Source organism: Vitis riparia, chromosome 16, assembly GCF_004353265.1.
Source record: "Vitis riparia cultivar Riparia Gloire de Montpellier isolate 1030 chromosome 16, EGFV_Vit.rip_1.0, whole genome shotgun sequence".
In the NCBI taxonomy this organism is placed as follows: domain Eukaryota; kingdom Viridiplantae; phylum Streptophyta; class Magnoliopsida; order Vitales; family Vitaceae; genus Vitis; species Vitis riparia.
The window spans coordinates 8,192,242-8,211,706 of NC_048446.1; the positions used below are offsets into that span (position 1 = coordinate 8,192,242).

Genomic DNA, 19,465 nt, shown 5'->3' on the forward strand with positions numbered 1-19,465 from the left:
CTTCAACTTAGATTTAATAAATTTCAGTTTCGTCATAAATTTATGACCTTCCCAACTATCAACCTGACACTCTTGCTACCAACACCTAAATCTTTCCTTAAAATCAGGGTGGAGCAGCCACATATTTTCAAGTCTAAAAGGAGTCAGGCCCCACTTAAAAAGGGTTTGTATCCAAGCTAATTTGGCTTATAATCCAAGGTCCATCTAGGAAGTGCTTCTTGAAGACTTTGAGGGAAGAATTGATCCCACTCATTTGAGAACAAGAATCCATCCAACCTCTTGCAAATAGAAGTTTGCAGATTTGACAAGTAAAAGTAGCATTTCTAAGAGGGGGATCTATTAGCTGGCTTTCTCTTATAAACTCATCAAGACACCTCATGCTAGGGTTTAACCTAGGAAAAGTAAAAACTTGCCTAGTTGAAAAAGTAAAAACCTCATCATTGAAACACCTCATTCTGGCAAATTGTTTCCAGACACTTGAAAAAGTAAAAACTTGCCTGGTTGTATGACGAGTGTGGCAGGATTCTTATAGAGACAAGATAGCATTCTTTCGAAATAGGATCTTTTGACATCCAGCAAAAGAAAGTGGATCCTTTTCCTATACTTAGGATGGCTTATTAGGCTTTAATTTTTGACAGTCAGAAATGATCTTGCCTTGATCTTGTCAGGTGACTTAAAGTTACAGGACAGGCTACGTTGCCAGGAAAATGCCAGTCTTTATGAGATAATAGCTGGATTTGAATAGTTCAGATTTCCCCCTATAAGATTTCAATTTTTGGGGTTTCTTAAATACAAGAATATGTTCATGGATTATTTGGATTTAATAACTTTTTAATGGGCTTCTTGGAAGTTTCCCTCAATCCTAACCCTTTAAATCAAACTAATTTTAACCACTAATTAAAACCTAAAGGAAAAATCATAAAAGTTCCTAAGAACATTTACTAATCCACTACCATGCTAAAATGAACACTACAGCCATAGTAACTGCAGTTCCCAATAACTATAATATTTCCGAACTGTAAATATAAAAACTATTATTCCACAAATTATAGATTCAGACAAGAAAGAACAAGTGTCCAGAGCAAACTGACACCGGATGATAGCCCTAGTGTCAAATAGGTTATTCCTCCTCCAGGTTATCTATGGCTATCATATCACCTTTTCATGTAATTTATCTCCTCTTTTGGTGCATAATAGGAAAGCTCCTCAGGACTTGCATATAATTGAACATGTCTTTGTTTTTATATGCTTCTGTTATAACATGCAGAAAAATGAATTGATGATCTACCTTCCATCAAACATGTATGCCAATGCCAATGCAGCCATGAAGCGTGCCATTTTTGATAGTGAGTAAGAACATAAATTAACAAGAGCTTGAACTCCCCCATCCTCCACTATACGGAGAGCATTATGAGGATTGAAAGCAAGATTCCAGAGTGCTCCTGCGGCAGTCTCATGGACATCCTGAAAACAGATCAAATACAAAAAAATTAATTAATATTGAGTTAATTAATTCGGAAGAGCTTGTCCTGAGGTCCACAAATGCAGTTCATCGAGTATTATTGCAGTTTTGCAAGAGTATAGATTTCATAATGACCTTGCAAGAAGAGTAGTAAGATTCTTATTGGAATGGACATCCATTTCTGTATTCTGCCAAGATTCAACAATGATTTTATGTTCATATGGGTTTAGTTTGTCACTATAGAGGAGGTACTTTTGCAATATTTTCAAACAAGCAGCATATTCATTGCCTACTGTTGAACAACCAGTTTTCCTAAAAGCTTAAACTTATAAGATTTGGGCTTACAATGTATATCATGTATGTACTCTAGCACTGTCCCTCGTGTGTAGACTCCATTTTTGGGCTTACACATGGTCTTAATAAATTGGGTAAATAAATATAGTAGTGAGGTTCAAACACTTGACCTCCTACCAAACAAGGCTATGATACCACGTTGAACAACCAATTTACCTAAAAGCTTAAACTTTTAAGATTTGGGCTCAAAACATATATCATGTATGTACTCTAACACTTACCTTGTGCATACTCTTCATTTACATTTTTACATGTCATGGCATTTATTATTTATCCAAAAATAACAATCTGCATTGAGCAGTATGGAGACTCCAATTTAAGATCATGACCATAAAAACAAATTTTTGGTCCATTGGAACAACTTTAATCACAATAATGCGGACAAAGCAAGAATGGCTGGATTTTCTAGGCTGGAATATGAAATCAATTGCTTTCAGAATCTCCAATATGAGCCATAGTCATGTAATGAACAACATGGGGCCAATAAAAAACACAATCTTCACACAATCTCCACAATATTAGAATTTAAATTTCTGACTCAATAAGAATGTTTTATTGAATAGAAAACAAGCATTCATTTTAAAAGTGGAACTTTTTAGCAAGGGAGAAGAGATTCTAGCTTTAATGAAAGGCCTGGAGGAGGCAAAAGCTTTGGGTGACCCAAATGGTGGATCAGGATTCAACACCCTTTCTTTCTTGGATTTTCTAGGCTGGGAGAGGACCATGAAAATATGACCATTGTTTGAGGAGGACAGATCTTAGATAGGTGCATTCCTCATATGCTTCAAAGTTAGAAACAGAAAATCAGGAAGCTCATAGGCAGGCCGTGCTGAACTCCTTAATAAAAACCAAGAAGACATCCAAGCAAGTTTTATGTTGGGCATATATTTTCAATCCTTGTACACAGTGAAAGCAGGAAGGAGTACAGTATCAAGAAGATACTAGCATTGGTATGAGAAAATCGCAAAAGCAATTTCCCCATTTGAGGTATTCTTCCTTTCTATTTTAGTTGATGCTGGAGTGACATCTGACAACCAACACAAGGAAAAGATCATAATAAATCAATGCATATTTCTAAGTTAGGACTAACAGCAATAAATTCAAAATGCATATATGTTTTTTCTCTATGGAGATTGAATTTCTGAAGGGCTGCCTTAGCATAGACACAACCATGAGACACAGAAAAATGTAACTCATATATCCTCTGACTATAGGTTGTGAAAAAGTAAGATATGAACACATCAAGGGCTTGTAAATATAAAATTTCATACATAAAATATGTTACATATGTTTTATTAACTTTACTAAATCATTATACTGCAATTGCAGAGGTTAGAACAAGAAGATTGATATGAGTAGTGTATATAATTATATATAATACATTTACTTAATTTCATATAGTTCTAGCATTAGTCATGTTTCATTTCATTTTTATATTTAAGGCAAAATAATAATGTTTCTACATGGCTTTTAAGTGTTTGATCTGTATTGCACTGTAAATGAAGTTGGAAAAAAAAAATCTTAATGTACTTCACCAATCAAGATGTGCCTTCATGTGTCCGGGAGTGTCATGTCCAACACAATGTCAAATGCAGATATGACTCCCTTCTAGAAGTATCTGTGCTGCATAGTTGAAGGTGAGAAGCTTTAGCATTGGTGCTCACATAATCACTTTTTTAGGGATTTTTGTGATATATTGTTATAAAGGTTTGCTTCTAGTTTGTTTGTATTAGGTTTTTTGCTCACAACTTATAGGGTCACATTTTGGTGTAAATCTTTTACATAACTTCTCCTAGTTAAACATAATATTAATAAAGGATAAAAAAAACAGTGATCGTTTAAGGCCAACTGCTTGTTCTCAAAATATCCCTTTTTTCATAGAAACCATGTATTAATGAAGAGGGATTGCAAGAAGGACAAGTAATCCTTCAAAACCAAAGACTATCAAAATACAAGAGAAAGAGGAATGGTTAAACAACCAAGAAAGTAGGCTCACAGAGGCAGCATAAATGAACAACAAAAAGATCAACAAGAACAGCAATTCAATGAGGCAAGAAGCACCCACAATGGCCGCAAGTATCAATGCACCTAGATCTGCAACTAGGTTGTCTGACCTAGAAATCCAACAAGGAGACTTAGCCAACTCCTTGAACTGTCAACGGAATAAGAATGCTGTCAACAAAATAAGTATCAATTCAACAAGAACAACAATTCCAAGGGCCTCTTTCCCCTACCCACAAAATAAGAATGTTTAAATCTCCTTCCACCAAGATGGTGGGGAAATTCCAGCGTCCTTGTCTGAATCAAGCCCCCCAATTAGACTAGGATCTCAACCTTAATTCCTAACTTTAGCTCCTTTGGCTTGGAAAAGAAGTCCTCACCAGCCTGCCACAATGATCTGTAGATACTCCCAATATCTAATTGCCTCGGATTATCCAAGGAACAGACATCAAAAACCAACTTTAGACAGCCAAAAGAATGGGGTTACCAATGTAAACAAATCTCATCCACCCACTGGAGCAGGCCTCTTTCTGATCTAGCACAATCAGACACAGAATCTCTAGGAATTCCTTGAAACAAATACCTAGAAAGATATGGGTTACTATATAGAGCGTCCCACAAGAATTCCACCAATCTCCACTAATCCTCAAAGATTCTTATGATCTTGTGCAACCTAATCACCCTTGGAACAACAAGCATAGTCTCATAGCCCCCTACTAGAGCACCCAGCTCCTGATAGAAACTCCACAGCTCATAAAAGTAAAGATCACTATGTCCTCCAGATAACCACAACTATAGGAGGAACTGTTAGAAAGCTGAATTTTCCTATTTGGGGTTTTTTGTATATATTTATGTAATTGTATATAGTTGTAAATTAGATTAGGAAATTGTGTATAACTGTAAATTAGATTAGGAAGAATAATTCCTGATTTATAAGTACCGTCATGATTTATAGGGATTATTAGTTTATTAATTTCCTTAAATTTCTTTGTAAATATAGGATATAAATTAGGATTGTAACAACTGATTGAATAAGAATTTTTTACCACTTTCTCCTATAGAAACCAACGCAATCAAATGATGTGCTGCCTGAATAACATGTACCATAGTCTCTGAGCAATCAAATGATGGAGGAAAAAGTGGTCCACAATTTCCCCCTAGTATAGAACACAATGCTCATGGTCTTAGGTGGCTTTCTTTTATGCAACATGTCCTTGCAAATAATAAGATTTAACTAGGACAAAATAAAAAAAATAGGTTAATCTATTTATCAGTTTAACTTTAAAGATTCTACGTCAAACTAAATAACAAAAAGCTAACCATCAGTAAAAACATGCCCTTGCTAGTGATAAGATTTAACGAGTACAAAATAAACAATAGCCTAAACTATTCATGATTCTAGGTCAAAGCAAATAACCAAACTACAAAAATCCCACTATTTACTCAGACTATCAAGGTTTGAGATTGTTTTACGACTGATTCTCAACCTTATATCAGCCCTCTGTGATTGAAGCCAAATTCCTTGTCGGTGATTTAGGGATTAGATGGGGGCCTTCCCAAAACTTGGCCAATACAAGTTGGAGAGGGAAATGTACTCTATTTGTTATACAGTTTAAACTCATGTACTGAGGAGTAAAATCATGTAATTATGATGCAAATATTCAATTGTAAATGAAAGTGTTCTAGAAGAATTTGTTTGCAATTGCTTCAGTCAATATTAAGGACAAAAGATATATTTATACTGCTTCTAATGACAATGATAATGGTCACTATGATTCCTGTACAACATGCCTTAAGAAACACTTACTTCAACATTTGAACGTGCCAATGCAATAAGGGGTGCAACACCTCCCTGTCGTCCAATGGCAATACTAAACAAAGAAGGAAAAAAAAAGGTGAACATTAATAATTATGTTACAATATGTTTGAAATATGAGCTTTAGCCACAACAGATGTTAACATACTTCTCTGATAAAAGTAATAAATATCAAACGACCAACCAACAAGAATACCACAGGGACCTATACACAGTACAGTTCCTGAACCAAGTAATTTTTAGTCAAACCTTCATTGCTAGATGTACGTTCACTTGTTCTTTACACATCAAGGTAAGTAGGCAGCCAATTAACAAATCCCAAACAACCCATTTAATCAATAAGTTACAAGGAAAAGGAAAATAACATAATTGAAAAAATTATGTTGGCAAATTTTGGTGCAACATGTCAATTGTTGAAGAAAACAAATTGAAAGTGGTATGTTTGAGAAAATTCAAGGTAATATAGAGCTAGTTGATGAGAAATATCAATTGTCACTAGTCTCATCTGTCATTATCATGGTTGATATTGAAGCATTGTGCTTTATTCAAGGTTTCAAATTGCAACATGACTACAGTCATAGTTGAGGTTGTGGCATTTGGAGCAACTGGTGGTAAATAATGGGACAGAGTGGCCAAGGCCATGAATTTTTTCTTTTTGTTAACAGACTTCTCAAAACTCACTAATATGAGAGTTTGATCCCAGCATCCACCATACTGATGTTTATAATTAGCTTTACCGAATTATGCTTTATTTAGGTACCGAATTTTATATTGGTTTTTAAGCTGCTTTGGGCAAAAAAAGTTTGAATGCAATTATTATTATTATTATGATTATTATTTAAAGGCAATGATGTAATTCATTAATAAAGTAAAAGCACAACAAAATAAACTGAAAGTATAACAAAAAGGAGACAAGGAGCAACCAGAGTGGGATTACAAAAAATACCTCCCTCCCTAAATAAGTACCCAACCACTCAACAAAATCCATTAGAGAAATTGAACCATCACATATATACAAATTTAACCACAAGAGAATATTACTAAGCAATGTTTTTTTTCAAACTCTGGATATCTATCTCCTCATTCTTAAACGATTTCTCTCTTCCTACAAAGTCCAAAATATGCATAAAGGAGCAACTCTCCAGACCTTCTGCTTTTTACCAACAAAAGAACCATAACACCCAAGCAAAGTCTCGCTCACCATGGCTGCCTGAACCCAAAAAACCTGAAACAAAGAAAACCACACCTACGAAAGAACTCTTGCCTTGTGGCAATGGAGGACATGACCAATTGACCCATCCATCTTAGAGAGGACACATCTGTTAACCAGTGTCCACCCTCTTTTCTGTAGCTAATCAAGAGTCAAAACCTTCCTTGGATGGAGCCCATGGCTTCCAGATGACCCTTGCTTGGAAAGAAGTAGGGCTCCTTGTCTTTAAGATAACATAAAGAAACTTCACTAGGAATGTTTCTATCCTAAAAAACCGTTCACACTACTTATCCTCCTCTCCACTCATTGACATGCCTTGAAGTTTAGCAAAAAAAAGATAAATGTTTTCAAGCTCCCAATCATTAAGATTTCTATTAAATCAAAGGTTTCACCCCTCCCTTGTGTCTACTCCCACAAATCTTCCACCCAAGCGTCCTTTGATGAGGTGAAAGCAAATAGAGAAGGGAAGGAGGCATACAAAGGCCCCTACACCACTTGTCCTACCAAAACTTCACACTCCTCCCATGTCCCATGATTAAAGATACTCTACTATAGAAAGTATCCGAATCCTTCTTGATAGCCTTCCATAGCCCAACCCTATACCCTCCTCTCACTTCACAAGACCTCCCCTTCTTTTGCTCCATATTTTTCATGTATCACTTGTCTCCAAAATGCTCCCCTTTTGGCTACAATCTACATAGCACTAACTCCATTTACATGACAATACTTTATCGAGTAAAAATAGTCTCCTTACTCCAAACCACCTTTTCTTCTCTCCATACGGATAAAAAACCACTTCACTGAATGAAGTTCTCTCTCCAAAGCCCTGCCTCCCCATAAGATATCCCTTTGAATCTTCTTGAGCCTCAATCTAACTTTCCTTGGGACGGAAAACAAACACATGAAGTAGATGGGCAAATTGGCTAAGTTACTCTAAATCAAAACAGTCCTCCCCTTTTTTGAAATATATTGCCTTTTCCACAATGAAAGCCTCTTACAAAACTGCTCTTCTACTCCATCCCAAACCCATACTAACTTAAAAGGAGCACTCAAAGGAAGCCTTAGACAAGTGGTTGGAAGTTCACCCACCTTACACCCCAATTCCAAGGCCAACTCCTCTATATTGTCTACCTCCCAACTTTAATCAACTCACTCTTATCAAGGTTAATTTTCAAACTCGGGATGGCTTCAAACCACATGAGTACCCAAAAGCCTCACAAAAAACAGCAGTATCATATGCAAGCAATAAATGTGAAATCCCTTCCCCAGCTCCTCCTATCCCCTCTACCCTTAAACTCAACAGAAAATGACCTCCCTTAGCCCTCACAAGTAGACTACTAAGGGCCTCCATTGCTATAACAAATAAGTAAAGGAGAAAGGGAGTCACTTTGCCTCAATCCCTTCAAACTTTGAAAAAACACAAAAAGGTGCCATTGACTAGAACCAAAACCTTGCGAAAGAAATAAACCATTAAATTTATTCTATCCATCCCTACCAAAAATTCATCGTCATCGCTCCTGTGCTCGGTCTTCAGTTTCAAATTCAGCTACTAAAGTGGAGAAAGGAAGGGGGAAGAGCTGTTTGGGCCCAACGGCAGGAAGTGTTGACGGGCCATCAAAACCAGAAGCCGTTTTTAAAGGCCGTGTTGCTAGGGCCCATTTTGAGGAGAAGAACATTGGGCCTTTTGCGGGTCCAGTCCACGAAACTGAAGCAGAGTCTTCTAATGGTGGCCCAGCAATGCCTTCGTCTTCAAAGCTTCAGCGATCAGGAACCTCTGCAAAGGAAGTGATGCCGATAGCACATTCTCAAGAGTCAGCAAAGCTAAAAGGCAACTCAGTTACTGCAAGACGCAAGGTGAGGAGTTGGCCGCCGAGCCTAAAGGTGACGTCTCTTGCCCCAAAGCGCAACCTAGATGGGGATGGCGCACCGAAAGCAAATCGAGGCTTTATTTGGGGCAGATCGGTCTTCAAAAAGGGCGCCCTTTCTCCTATTTCAGAAAAATCCCGACACTTCACCGGGGGGACAGAGGGAGACGAAGGGATCTCGCCTTGCAACTGGGTAAAAAAGGTATGTCCTCCTTCCTTAGCTCTCTCTGAGAAGGGTCTTCCTTTGGTTGGGGCTTTTAATCCAAATATTCTTTCCGACTCCTCTGTTTCTTCGGTTCTTCCTTCTCGATGTCAAGCTTTTTCTCCGATTCCGTTGGAGTCAAGCCTTGTCTCTCAGCGTAGTCCCCTTCCGAAATTTGCTGTTATTGAGCCCAGTCGTCCTGTTGGCGTGTCCCGTTCTGAAGGAGTTGCGTTTCCCCTAGAAATCTCTAACCGAAATTCTGAAGACTGGCCTTTATCTAAGGATTCTCTAAGTAGCCCAGAGAAGCTTTGTGTCTCAGGGAAGGCTCCGTCCCCAATCCTAGAACCTCCCATCCTCCCGTTGGAAGGTTTTTAGGTTGAGGGACTCATGCCTGAAAATATGGTCAAGGTTCAGTCGGTTTTGGAGAGTTTGAGGATCAGAATTGTCAGAGAAAATGGAAAAGGTGCGGAAGAAGAAAACCAGAGTAAGTCTTTTGCGGACAAGGTTTATTTCAGAAGGAAGAGGAAAAATGCTTCTGGAAACCGAGGAGAGGATTAGGTTTGGGTGCTGGTTGTGCTGGGTTGTTTTTGGTTTATATGAAGATTTTAAGCTGGAATACGAGAGGATTAGGATCCAAGAAGAAAAGGAGGACTGTCAGAAGGTTTTTAAGTACTTAAAATCCAGATATTGTGATGCTTCAGGAAACAAAGAGGGAAACTTGGGACCGGAGGTTTGTGAGCAGTGTTTGGAAAGGCAAGAGCTTGGAGTGGGCTACTCTTCCAGCCTGTGGGGCTTCAGGGGGGATTGTGATTTTGTGGGATTCTAGTAAGTTCGAGTGTACAGAGAAGGTGTTAGGATCCTTTTCTGTAACTGTGAAGTTTAACTCTGGTGAGGAAGGATCTTTTTGGTTAACTTCAGTGTATGGCCCGATTAATCCGTTGTGGAGGAAGGACTTTTGGTTGGAGCTTCAAGACCTATATGGTCTAACATCCCCAAGGTGGTGTGTAGGAGGGGATTTTAATGTTATTAGGAGGATATCTGAGAAATTGGGTGGGACCAGATTAACTTTCAACATGAGGTGTTTTGATGAGTTTATAAGGGAGAGTGGCTTGCTTGACCCCCCTCTAAGGAATGCGGCTTTTACATGGTCAAACATGCAAGTTGATCCTATTTGTAAGAGATTGGATAGGTTCTTGTTTTCTTCTAAGTGGGATACCTTTTTCTCTCAAAGTTTTCAAGAGGCGCTTCCTAGATGGACCTCTGACCATAGCCCTATTTGTTTGGAAACTAATCCTTTAAAGTGGGGTCCGACTCCTTTTAGGTTTGAGAATATGTGGTTGCTTCATCCTGAGTTTAAGGAGAAGTTTAGAGTTTGGTGGCAAGAGTGTACGGGTGAAGGGTGGGAAGGTCATAAGTTTATGAGGAAATTAAAGTTTGTTAAGTCAAAGTTGAAAGAGTGGAATATAATGGCCTTTGGTGATTTAAAAGAGAGGAAAAAGCTCATTCTTACGGACTTAGGTAGGATTGATCTAATTGAACAAGAAGAGAATTTGAATCTTGATTTGGTGTTAGAAAGAACCTTAAGAAGAAGGGAGTTATAGGATGTGTTATTAAAGGAAGAGGTTCAATGGAGACAAAAATCTAGGGTTAAGTGGATTAAAGAAGGGGATTGTAACTCTAAATTCTTTCATAGAGTGGCCACAAGTAGGAGAAGTAGGAAGTTCATTAAGTCTCTGATTTCTGAGAGGGGGGAGACTTTAAACAACATTGAGGTTATTTCTGAGGAGATTGTTAATTTCTTTGGGAATCTTTATTCCAAACCTGTAGGTGAGTCTTGGAGGGTTGAAGGAATTGACTGGGTCCCTATTTCTGGAGAGAGTGGAGTTTGGCTAGATAGGCCTTTTACTGAAGAGGAGGTTCGCATGGCAGTTTTCCAATTGAATAAGGAAAAGGCCCCTAGTCCTGATGGTTTTACTATTGCAGTTTATCAAGAGTGTTGGGATGTGATAAAAGAGGATCTTATGAGGGTGTTTCTCGAGTTCCACACCAATGGGGTAATAAACCAAAGTACAAATGCGACCTTCATTGCTTTGGTGCCTAAGAAAAGTCAATCTTTTAAAATCTCAGATTATAGACCTATTAGCTTGGTTACAAGTTTGTATAAGATAATTGCTAAGGTCTTATCAAGGCGGTTACGCAAAGTTCTTCATGAAACAATATCTGGTTCTCAAGGAGCCTTTGTTGAAGGGAGACACATTCTAGATGCTGTGTTGATAGCCAATGAAGTGGTGGATGAGAAAAGAAGGTCAGGGGAGGAAGGAATTGTTTTCAAAATCGATTTTGAGAAAGCCTATGATCATGTGGATTGGGGCTTCTTAGATCATGTGCTTCAAAGGAAGGGGTTCAGCCAGAAATAGAGATCGTGGATAAGGGGCTGTTTGTCTTCTTCTAGTTTTGCAATCCTAGTTAATGGGAATGCAAAGGGTTGGGTTAAGGCTTCTAGAGGTTTGAGACAAGGAGACCCTCTCTCTCCTTTCCTTTTTACTTTAGTGGCAGATGTTCTGAGTAGGTTGTTGTTCAGAGCAAAGGAAACTGGGCTTACTGAGGGTTTTTCTGTGGGGAGGGATAAGACAAGAGTGTCTTTGTTACAGTTTGCAGATGACACTATCTTTTTCTCTAAAGCCTCTTTGGAACATCTTCAAAACCTCAAGATTATCCTTTTGGTTTTCGGGCAAGTTTCTGGTTTAAAAATCAACTTAGAGAAAAGCATCATTTCAGGTATTAACACTAGGCAGGAGCTATTGTCTAGTCTGGCCTCGGTTTTTTATTGTAGAGTGTTTGAGTGGCCTTTATCTTATTTAGGTCTTCCTTTGGGAGGGAACCCAAAGACAATAGGCTTTTGGGACCCGGTGGTTGAGAGAATTTCGAGAAGGTTGGATGGTTGGAAAAAGGCCTATTTGTCTTTGGGAGGGAGGATTACTTTAATTCAGTCTTGTTTGTCTCACATCCCTAGTTACTTCCTCTCCCTCTTTAAAATCCCAGCTTCAATTGCTTCAAAGATTGAGAAGATGCAAAAGAATTTTCTGTGGTCTGGGGCAAGGGAAGGGAAGAAAGATCATCTTGTCAGATGGGAGGTTGTTAGCAGACCAAAGGAGTTGGGAGGTTTGGGTTTTAGGAAGATTTCTTTGAGAAATATTGCTCTCTTAGGGAAATGGCTTTGGAGGTTCCCTAGAGAAAGAAGTGGTCTTTGGCATAAGGTTATAGTGAGTATATATGGGACACATCCTAATGGATGGGACGCCAACATGATGGTTAGATGGTCACACAGATGTCCTTGGAAGGCTATTGCTCAAGTTTTCCAGGAATTTTCCCCTTTTGTTCGCCTAGTGGTGGGCAATGGGGAGAGAATTCGCTTTTGGGAAGATCTTTGGTGGGGTAACCAATCTTTGTGCTCGCAATTTGCTGATCTTTATAGAGCTATTTCTGTGAAAAATCTCATTGTTTCAAATGTCCTTGGCAATTCCTTTCCATTGGCTTGGAATTTAAATTTTCGCCGCAATCTTACCGATTCAGAAATTGATCTCCTTCAGAGATTAATGTCCTCCCTCAGTTCAGTGTGTTTCTCTCCTTCTTTGGCAGATTCTAGAGCGTGGTCTTTGTCTTCATCAGGCTTGTTTTCAATGAAATCTTTTTTCTTGGCCTTGTCAAAAGTCTCTAATCCTATTTTGTTCCTTCCGGCCAAGTTTTTGTGGAGTTCAAAAGCCCCTTCAAAGGTTAAGGCCCTTGCTTGGTTAGTAGCTCATGGGAAGGTGAACACCAATGATAAGTTGCAATTGAGAAGACCCTACAAGTCCCTCTGTCCTCAATGGTGCATTCTTTGCAAAGGAAATGGAGAGTCGATTGATCACCTTTTTCTTCATTGTCCTATTACCATTGGACTCTGAAACAAGTTGTTCAAGCTGGCTGGGTTGGTTTGGGTCCCTCCAAGGAGTTTTGAGGACATGTTGGTTATTGCTTTTAAAGGCTTGGGGAACTCCTTAAGAGGCAAGACTCTTTGGCAAGTTGCTTGCCTTACTTTGGTTTGGATAGTGTGGCAAGAGCGAAACAATAGGATTTTTGAGGATAAGGGGAGATCGGAAGAGACGTTATGGGATTTGATTTTGTTCTATTCCTCTCTTTGGGCTTCTTGTTCTGCAGCTTTTAGAGGAGTTCCTTTAAATGTGTTACAACTCAACTGGAGTGAGGTTTGCGCTTCAAAAGTTTGAGTTTGTGGGGGTTTCTCTTTGTTTTTAGCTAATGTTGGGTGTTTTTCTGTTGTTCAGATTGTGTAGGAAGGACCTCTCATCCTTCTAGTGGTTTCTTTTGATTCTTTTTTCTTTTCTTTCTCCTGTATCTTTCCTTCTATTAATATATTTCTCTTCGTTTCTGATCAAAAAAAAAAAAAAAAAGAACTGCTAGCAAGCAATTCCACTTAATGTGATCATATGCCTTTTAGATGTTGTAATAAGACCTTTCTCAAACCTTCCATGATCCTAAAAATCCTTGAAAAACCTCATAACCTCATCTTTTACAAAGTCCCAACAAAATTGCCAAAAAGCTATAGAGAATTAATCCAATCCTAGGGCTTTGTCCCCATTCAACTCTAACAAGGCACTAAACCCCTCCTTTTCCAAAAATGGTTCCTCCATCTTACCTGTTTCTAACCCATCCAAAGACTCAAAATCCAACCCATTGATGTTAGGTCTCCAATCATTTGTCTCAAATAAAATTCCTCAATCTCCCTATCCTCAGTAAGCCTCTGATAGGGGAAAGCCTTTTAAAGTTTATTCAAGGAAGAAAGGGAAGACATAAGTAAACTTTAAGTAGAATTAATATTAATTAGAATTTTGGGATTGGTATTTGTTGGAGTCAAATTAGGATTAGCTAGTTGAGTTATAATATAATTAGAATTTGAGTCATGATAGGTTATTAGAGTCCTAGTAGACTTTGGATGTTATAATTAGAATTAGAATCATAATAGGTTATTAGAGTCCTAGTAGATTTTGGATTTCTTAGAGAAGTCTATAAATAGGTTAATCAATGTAAATCAAATGAATAAATTATTATGAATAATATTATATTTTCTTTCATTGCAAGGTTGCAACCCTCAATGATGAGACTCCATTGATTTTCTTCTAGGTGAGACTCCTAGAAGGCCTTAGTGAGACTCTAAGGTTTTCTATCTTTTCTTCATTGTTTCTTCTTTCTCTCTATTTCTTATCCTATAATTTTTTTTTTTGATAAGTAAAGGATATGCATTAAAAAGGCAAAACGCCGCAAAGCATACAGGAAGTATACAAAGCAGCTTAGGCCTCAAAAAACAAAAACAAAGAATCACCTCCCTTTAAGTGGAAGCTATCCACTCTAAGAAGCCTATAAGGGAGAACGCCTCCTCACCTACATACAATTTGGCCCAACTCCACAAATTATAAACAAAAAAATTCTTTAACTTTTGAACATTCAATATCCCCCTCCTAAAAGCTAATCTATTCCTCTCCTTCCACACCGTCCAAAAAATACACAACAGAATGGCATCCCATATCTTTGTCCTTTTCTTTCCCACAAACAATCCCCTCCAACTAGCTAAAACCTCCTTTACAGTTTCTGGAAAAACCCATTTCACATCAACTAAACCAAAAACAATATCCCATAAGGCTCTAACCACTGTACAATGTATAAGGATATGATTTACACTTTCTTCCTCACAGCCACACAAGAAGCAACGGTTTGGCAGTTGAAATCCTCTTCTTTGAAGTCTATCCAAAGTTAACACCTTCCCCCATGTCGCCTCCCAGGCAAAAAAAGCAACTTTAGTTGGCACCCTTGCCACCCAAATGCTTCTTGCAGGAAAACCTATATCATCATATTTCGCCAACAAACTATAAGCTTCCTTGACCCTAAACTGACCACTTTTTCCCTTCCTCCACAGAACTGAGTCTTCCTCCAAGGAGGGTTTGAAACCCCTCAATATGTGGAGAAAGTCCCCAACCAACTCCAACTCCCAATCATTGAAGTCCCTCACAAAGTGAAGGTTCCAATTTCCTTGACCCGAATTTTGATCCCACATTTCCTCCACCGTTGAATTCCTTTGCACAGCCATACCAAAGAGATGAGGGAAACACTGAGACAATGAAGCTTTTGAACACCACACATCTGTCCAGAATCTGATCATGTTGCCTTTCCCTACTCGGAATGTCATGTTATCCCAACACCACTCTGATTCTTTCCAAATCTCCTTCCAAACCCCTACTCCAACCGCCCCATTTGCCTTTTTGGGCCTCCAATCAAGACCCTCTTGCCCATACTTCACCTTGATCACTTGTCTCCACAGATTGTCTTTGTCACAGGCATACCTCCATATCCACTTACCAAGTAAAGCTTTGTTCAACAAAGCTAGCTTCCTAAGACCTAGCCCACCTTTATCCTTGTCTGTACATACCACCTCCCAATTAACCAGATGAACTTTTCCCTCCATATTTCCCCCTCCCCACAAAAAATCCCTTTGCATTTTCTCAATCCTTCTAACAACTATCTTGGGCATTCTAAAAATAGACATTTAATAGATTGGCATGCTAGCCAAAGTGCTTTTTATTAAGGTGACTCTTCCTCCTTTAGAAATATATTGTCGTTTCCAAAGAGCTAGTCTTCTCCTTACTCTCTCCTCCACCCCATCCCATATATAAGGCGCTCTGTTTGGAGCCCCTAAAGGAAGACCCAAGTACTGAGAGGGTAAAGACCCCACCCTGCAGCCGAGCTCAACAGCCAACTCCTCCATCTCCATCACCTCTCCAACTGGAATGATTTCACTCTTGGCTAAGCTAATCCTTAGCCCTGAAGCCGCTTCAAACCAGAATAAAATCCAACTTAAGTGAGTTAGATGATCCTTTCTGGCCTCACAGAATATAATTGTGTCGTCAGCAAAAAACAAGTGAGAAATGTTCATTGGAGGACCACTTCCACCCCTTATGTTGCATCCTGATAAACCCCCCCCCCCCCCCCCTCCACAGCTCTCCTGATAAGAACATCTAGCACTTCCATCCCCATAATGAAGAGGTAAGGAGACAAAGGATCCCCTTGTCTAAGTCCTTTAGTGCTAGGGAAGAAACCTGCAGGCACTCCATTAACCAACACTGAAAATTTAGCTGAAGATAGGCAACTCCACATCCACCCCACCCACTTAGACCCAAAACCCATCTTTTGTAACACCTTCAACAAGAACTTCCAGTTGATGCTGTCATAGGCTTTCTCTATATCCAATTTGCATATAATACCCTTTCCTTTTTGTTTCTGCCATGTGTCTATCACTTCATTTGCAATTAAAGAGGCATCAAGGATTTGTCTTCCCCTCACAAAGGCATTCTGAGAAATGGAGACCACCTTACCTACTACTTTCTTCAGTCTATTAGCTAGCACTTTAGCCAACAACTTGTAGAGCCCCCCCAAGAAACTAATAGGTCTGAAATCTCTAAGATCCTCAACCCCACTTTTCTTGGGAATCAATACCAAGAAAGTATTGTTGAGACTCTTGAGGAAAGAGCTATGATCGTAGAAGTCTTTGAACATTTCTAAAATCTCCTCTTTAATGAACTCCCAACAACTTTGCCAAAATGCCATAGTAAAGCCGTCCGGACCGGGGGCTTTATCCCCATTCATCTCCATCAAAGCCACATGGATTTCATCTTCTGTAAAGGGCCTCTCCAAGTTCTCAGCCTCTTGTAGGCTGATCTAATCAAACTGAAGATTCCCTATGTCCGCCTTCCACCCCATATCTTCTGAAAGCAAACTTTGAAACTCATTAGCTATTCCTTCCCTGATTTCCTGCTCCTCTAACAGCCACACCCCATTGATCTTTATTCTCTCCAAAGAGTTATTTCTACGGTGAGCGTTTGCCATGCAATGAAAGAAACCCGTGTTTCTATCCCCCTCCTTCAGCCATATTTCCCTAGAGAGCTGTCTCCAATGAGTTTCCTCCATAATCACCCATTTTCTATAATTATCCTTTGCCTCTTTCTTGATCTCTGTTTCCTCCACAGTCAGAATTCTTTCACTTTCCTCCCTATCCCAGAATTCCACCTACTGCAAGGCTAAGGATTTGTTGCTCTCCAGCTTTCCAAAGACTTCTCTATTCCAAACTTTCAATTTCTGTTTGATTTCCTTCATCTTAGTAGCCAATCTGTAACTAGCACTGCCCCTAACCTCAATTCCTTGCCACCAGCTGTGAACAAGATCATTGAAGCCCTCTACCTTAAGCCACATATTTTCAAATCTGAATGGAGTCGGGCCCCGTCTTATCCCCCCCCCCCCCACTAACGTAATTGGGAAATGATCGGATATCGGACGTGGCAGCCTACACTGATTAATCCCATTGAATTGATCTATCCAACTAGGGGATACTAGGAACCTGTCCAATCTTGCCCATGCCTGATTGTTTTGTCCCCCATTCCAAGTAAATTCGCCCCCCTGAAGGGGAAGATCCACCGGCCCAAGATCATCTACAATTTCAGCAAATTTCCTCATTGCTGAATTCATTCCCCTCTGGCTACTCCTTTCCCGCGGAAACAGAGTGATATTAAAATCCCCAAATATACACCAAGGGTCTTCCCACAACCCTCTGATCGCCCCAAGCTCATCCCATAATGCATCCCTTTCCACTTTGGAGAACAATCCATACACTCCCTTAAAAATCCATATAGCCCCATTTTCTACGTTCCGAAATCTGCAAGATAACGTAAACTGACCCTCTTCCCAATCTAGAATATCCAAAGTCCTTCTATCCCAGCATATTAGAATTCCTCCCGAAGCCCCTTCCACATTCACAGCTTTCCAAGCTAGGAATCTTCCGGATCCTAAACTTCTCGCAATGCTGTCCAACATAGCTTGAATTTTTGTCTCCTGAATACAGATTAAGTCCACCCTCTGGTTCCTTATGAACGTCTTAATAACTTTTCTTTTAGAGCTATCATTTGCTCCCCTCACATTCCAACTCATAATTTTCATCTTCATTGGGCAATCACAATCTGGCGCCCTTTGCCCTGTACCGAGCCTTTCTGTTTAATTCCCCCCTCATAATTAATGGAGCATTCCAATCTTTTTAACTCCCTTTCGAACTTAGATTTTTCCAGTAGCTCTTTACTATGGATTTTCTCCCTTCTTTTCTGATTTTGGCCAGAAAATTCAGGATTTCCTTCTCCAACCCCTCCGTGGAGAAACCCAGGAATTGGCTGAATTTCGCCAAACCACTCTCCTCCCATTTGCCCTCCTGCTCACCTCTCTCTGTTTGGGCATCAAAAATATCTCCGACCCCAAACATCCCCCTGCCCTTATCGCTGTTACTTATATTTGCTCCCGGTTCCTTACCTCCATTGCTTCCTTCATTACAGCCCTCATACACCGTTAACCACATTGTATTATCAGCCCGATCTTCCTCATTCCAGTCCCCAGAATGATCGAAAAACTCCCCCCCGGGAGTCCGATCAAAAGAAAAAGAATTGAGATGAGAGGTCTCCAAAACCCTTTTCCCCCAAGAGCACAAACCCATTCCATACCTCATTGACTCCTCTTTAAGCGCCTTATCCGTCTATGATATCCTAGCCACTCCATATACCTTCCTCAATTCCTCAGTCTCCCGCGCAACAAAAGGCTCTGGCACATGAGGATTACCTGGAACAGGTCCTGTCCACAGAGAAGCCTTCTTCTGAGTGTTATTTTGATCTTGGGCTGCTGAGGAAGTTGGGCCTTCCCTTTGCTTTACAACTAAATCAGGGCCTTTGTTTGACAATTGGGCTTTTGGCGACTCTGGGCCTACAGTAGAGCAGCCCACTTCATCACGCCTGTGCGACGGACCTGCTTCTGGGCTAGCAGCCACACCTTTCATCTTCAAGCCCATGACTCCGCTCTTCAGACCAGGCCCACCAGCCCCTCTTAGTTCCTTTGAATTCACAGATGGGCTTAAGAGGTGCAATGGACCAGTTGGAGACCAAGACCTGGATGTCGGGCTTTGAGATACAACCCGACCCAATCCAACCCCCTGCTCACCCGTCCCATCAACTGACGAGTGCAGGGTCTCGAGACCCACGCTCACCCACCCCTTCCTCACTCGCTTCTCCGCGCGTGAGATCTCCTCACCCCTACCCTCACTACTGTGACGGCCATCATTTTGTCTGCAACTCCTCCTTATCACCGGACGACATTCCCACCATAAGGATACAGCATAGACCTCCTCCTCCGCTTCAACTTCCAGGACACTCGGTCTCGCTTCGCCTCTCCCTTTCACCAAGATTCTGGCCCACTGGAGCTCGCCCATCGATTTCGTTTGGTCATCGACTGTGATAAAGCCGCCACATTCGTCCCCCACCTTCTTCAAGACCTCTGGGCTCCAAAGCGAAACTGGGAGCCCAAATAATCTCACCCAAATTTCCTCTGTCTCTTCCTCCTCTGTCCAACATCCACTCCTAGGGCTCCAGAAATCCAGCCCTAACTGAATCCCATCCATCGTGCGATTTCCTGAGGATACAAC

General features: G+C 40.1%; 1 protein-coding gene across 3 annotated transcripts in view; it reads right to left on the reverse strand.

Annotated features, from left to right (window-relative positions):
- Positions 1-19,465, reverse strand: part of LOC117933708 (protein ARABIDILLO 1-like) — a 60,554-nt gene that overhangs the window by 4,727 nt on the left and 36,362 nt on the right. For all 3 annotated transcript variants that reach the window (XM_034855206.1, XM_034855205.1, XM_034855204.1), the window contains 2 exons: positions 5,625-5,688; positions 1,289-1,464 (listed from right to left, as the gene is read on the reverse strand). In XM_034855206.1, the coding sequence (XP_034711097.1) occupies positions 1,289-1,464; positions 5,625-5,688 (240 nt within the window). The remainder of the gene's footprint in view (positions 1-1,288; positions 1,465-5,624; positions 5,689-19,465) is intronic.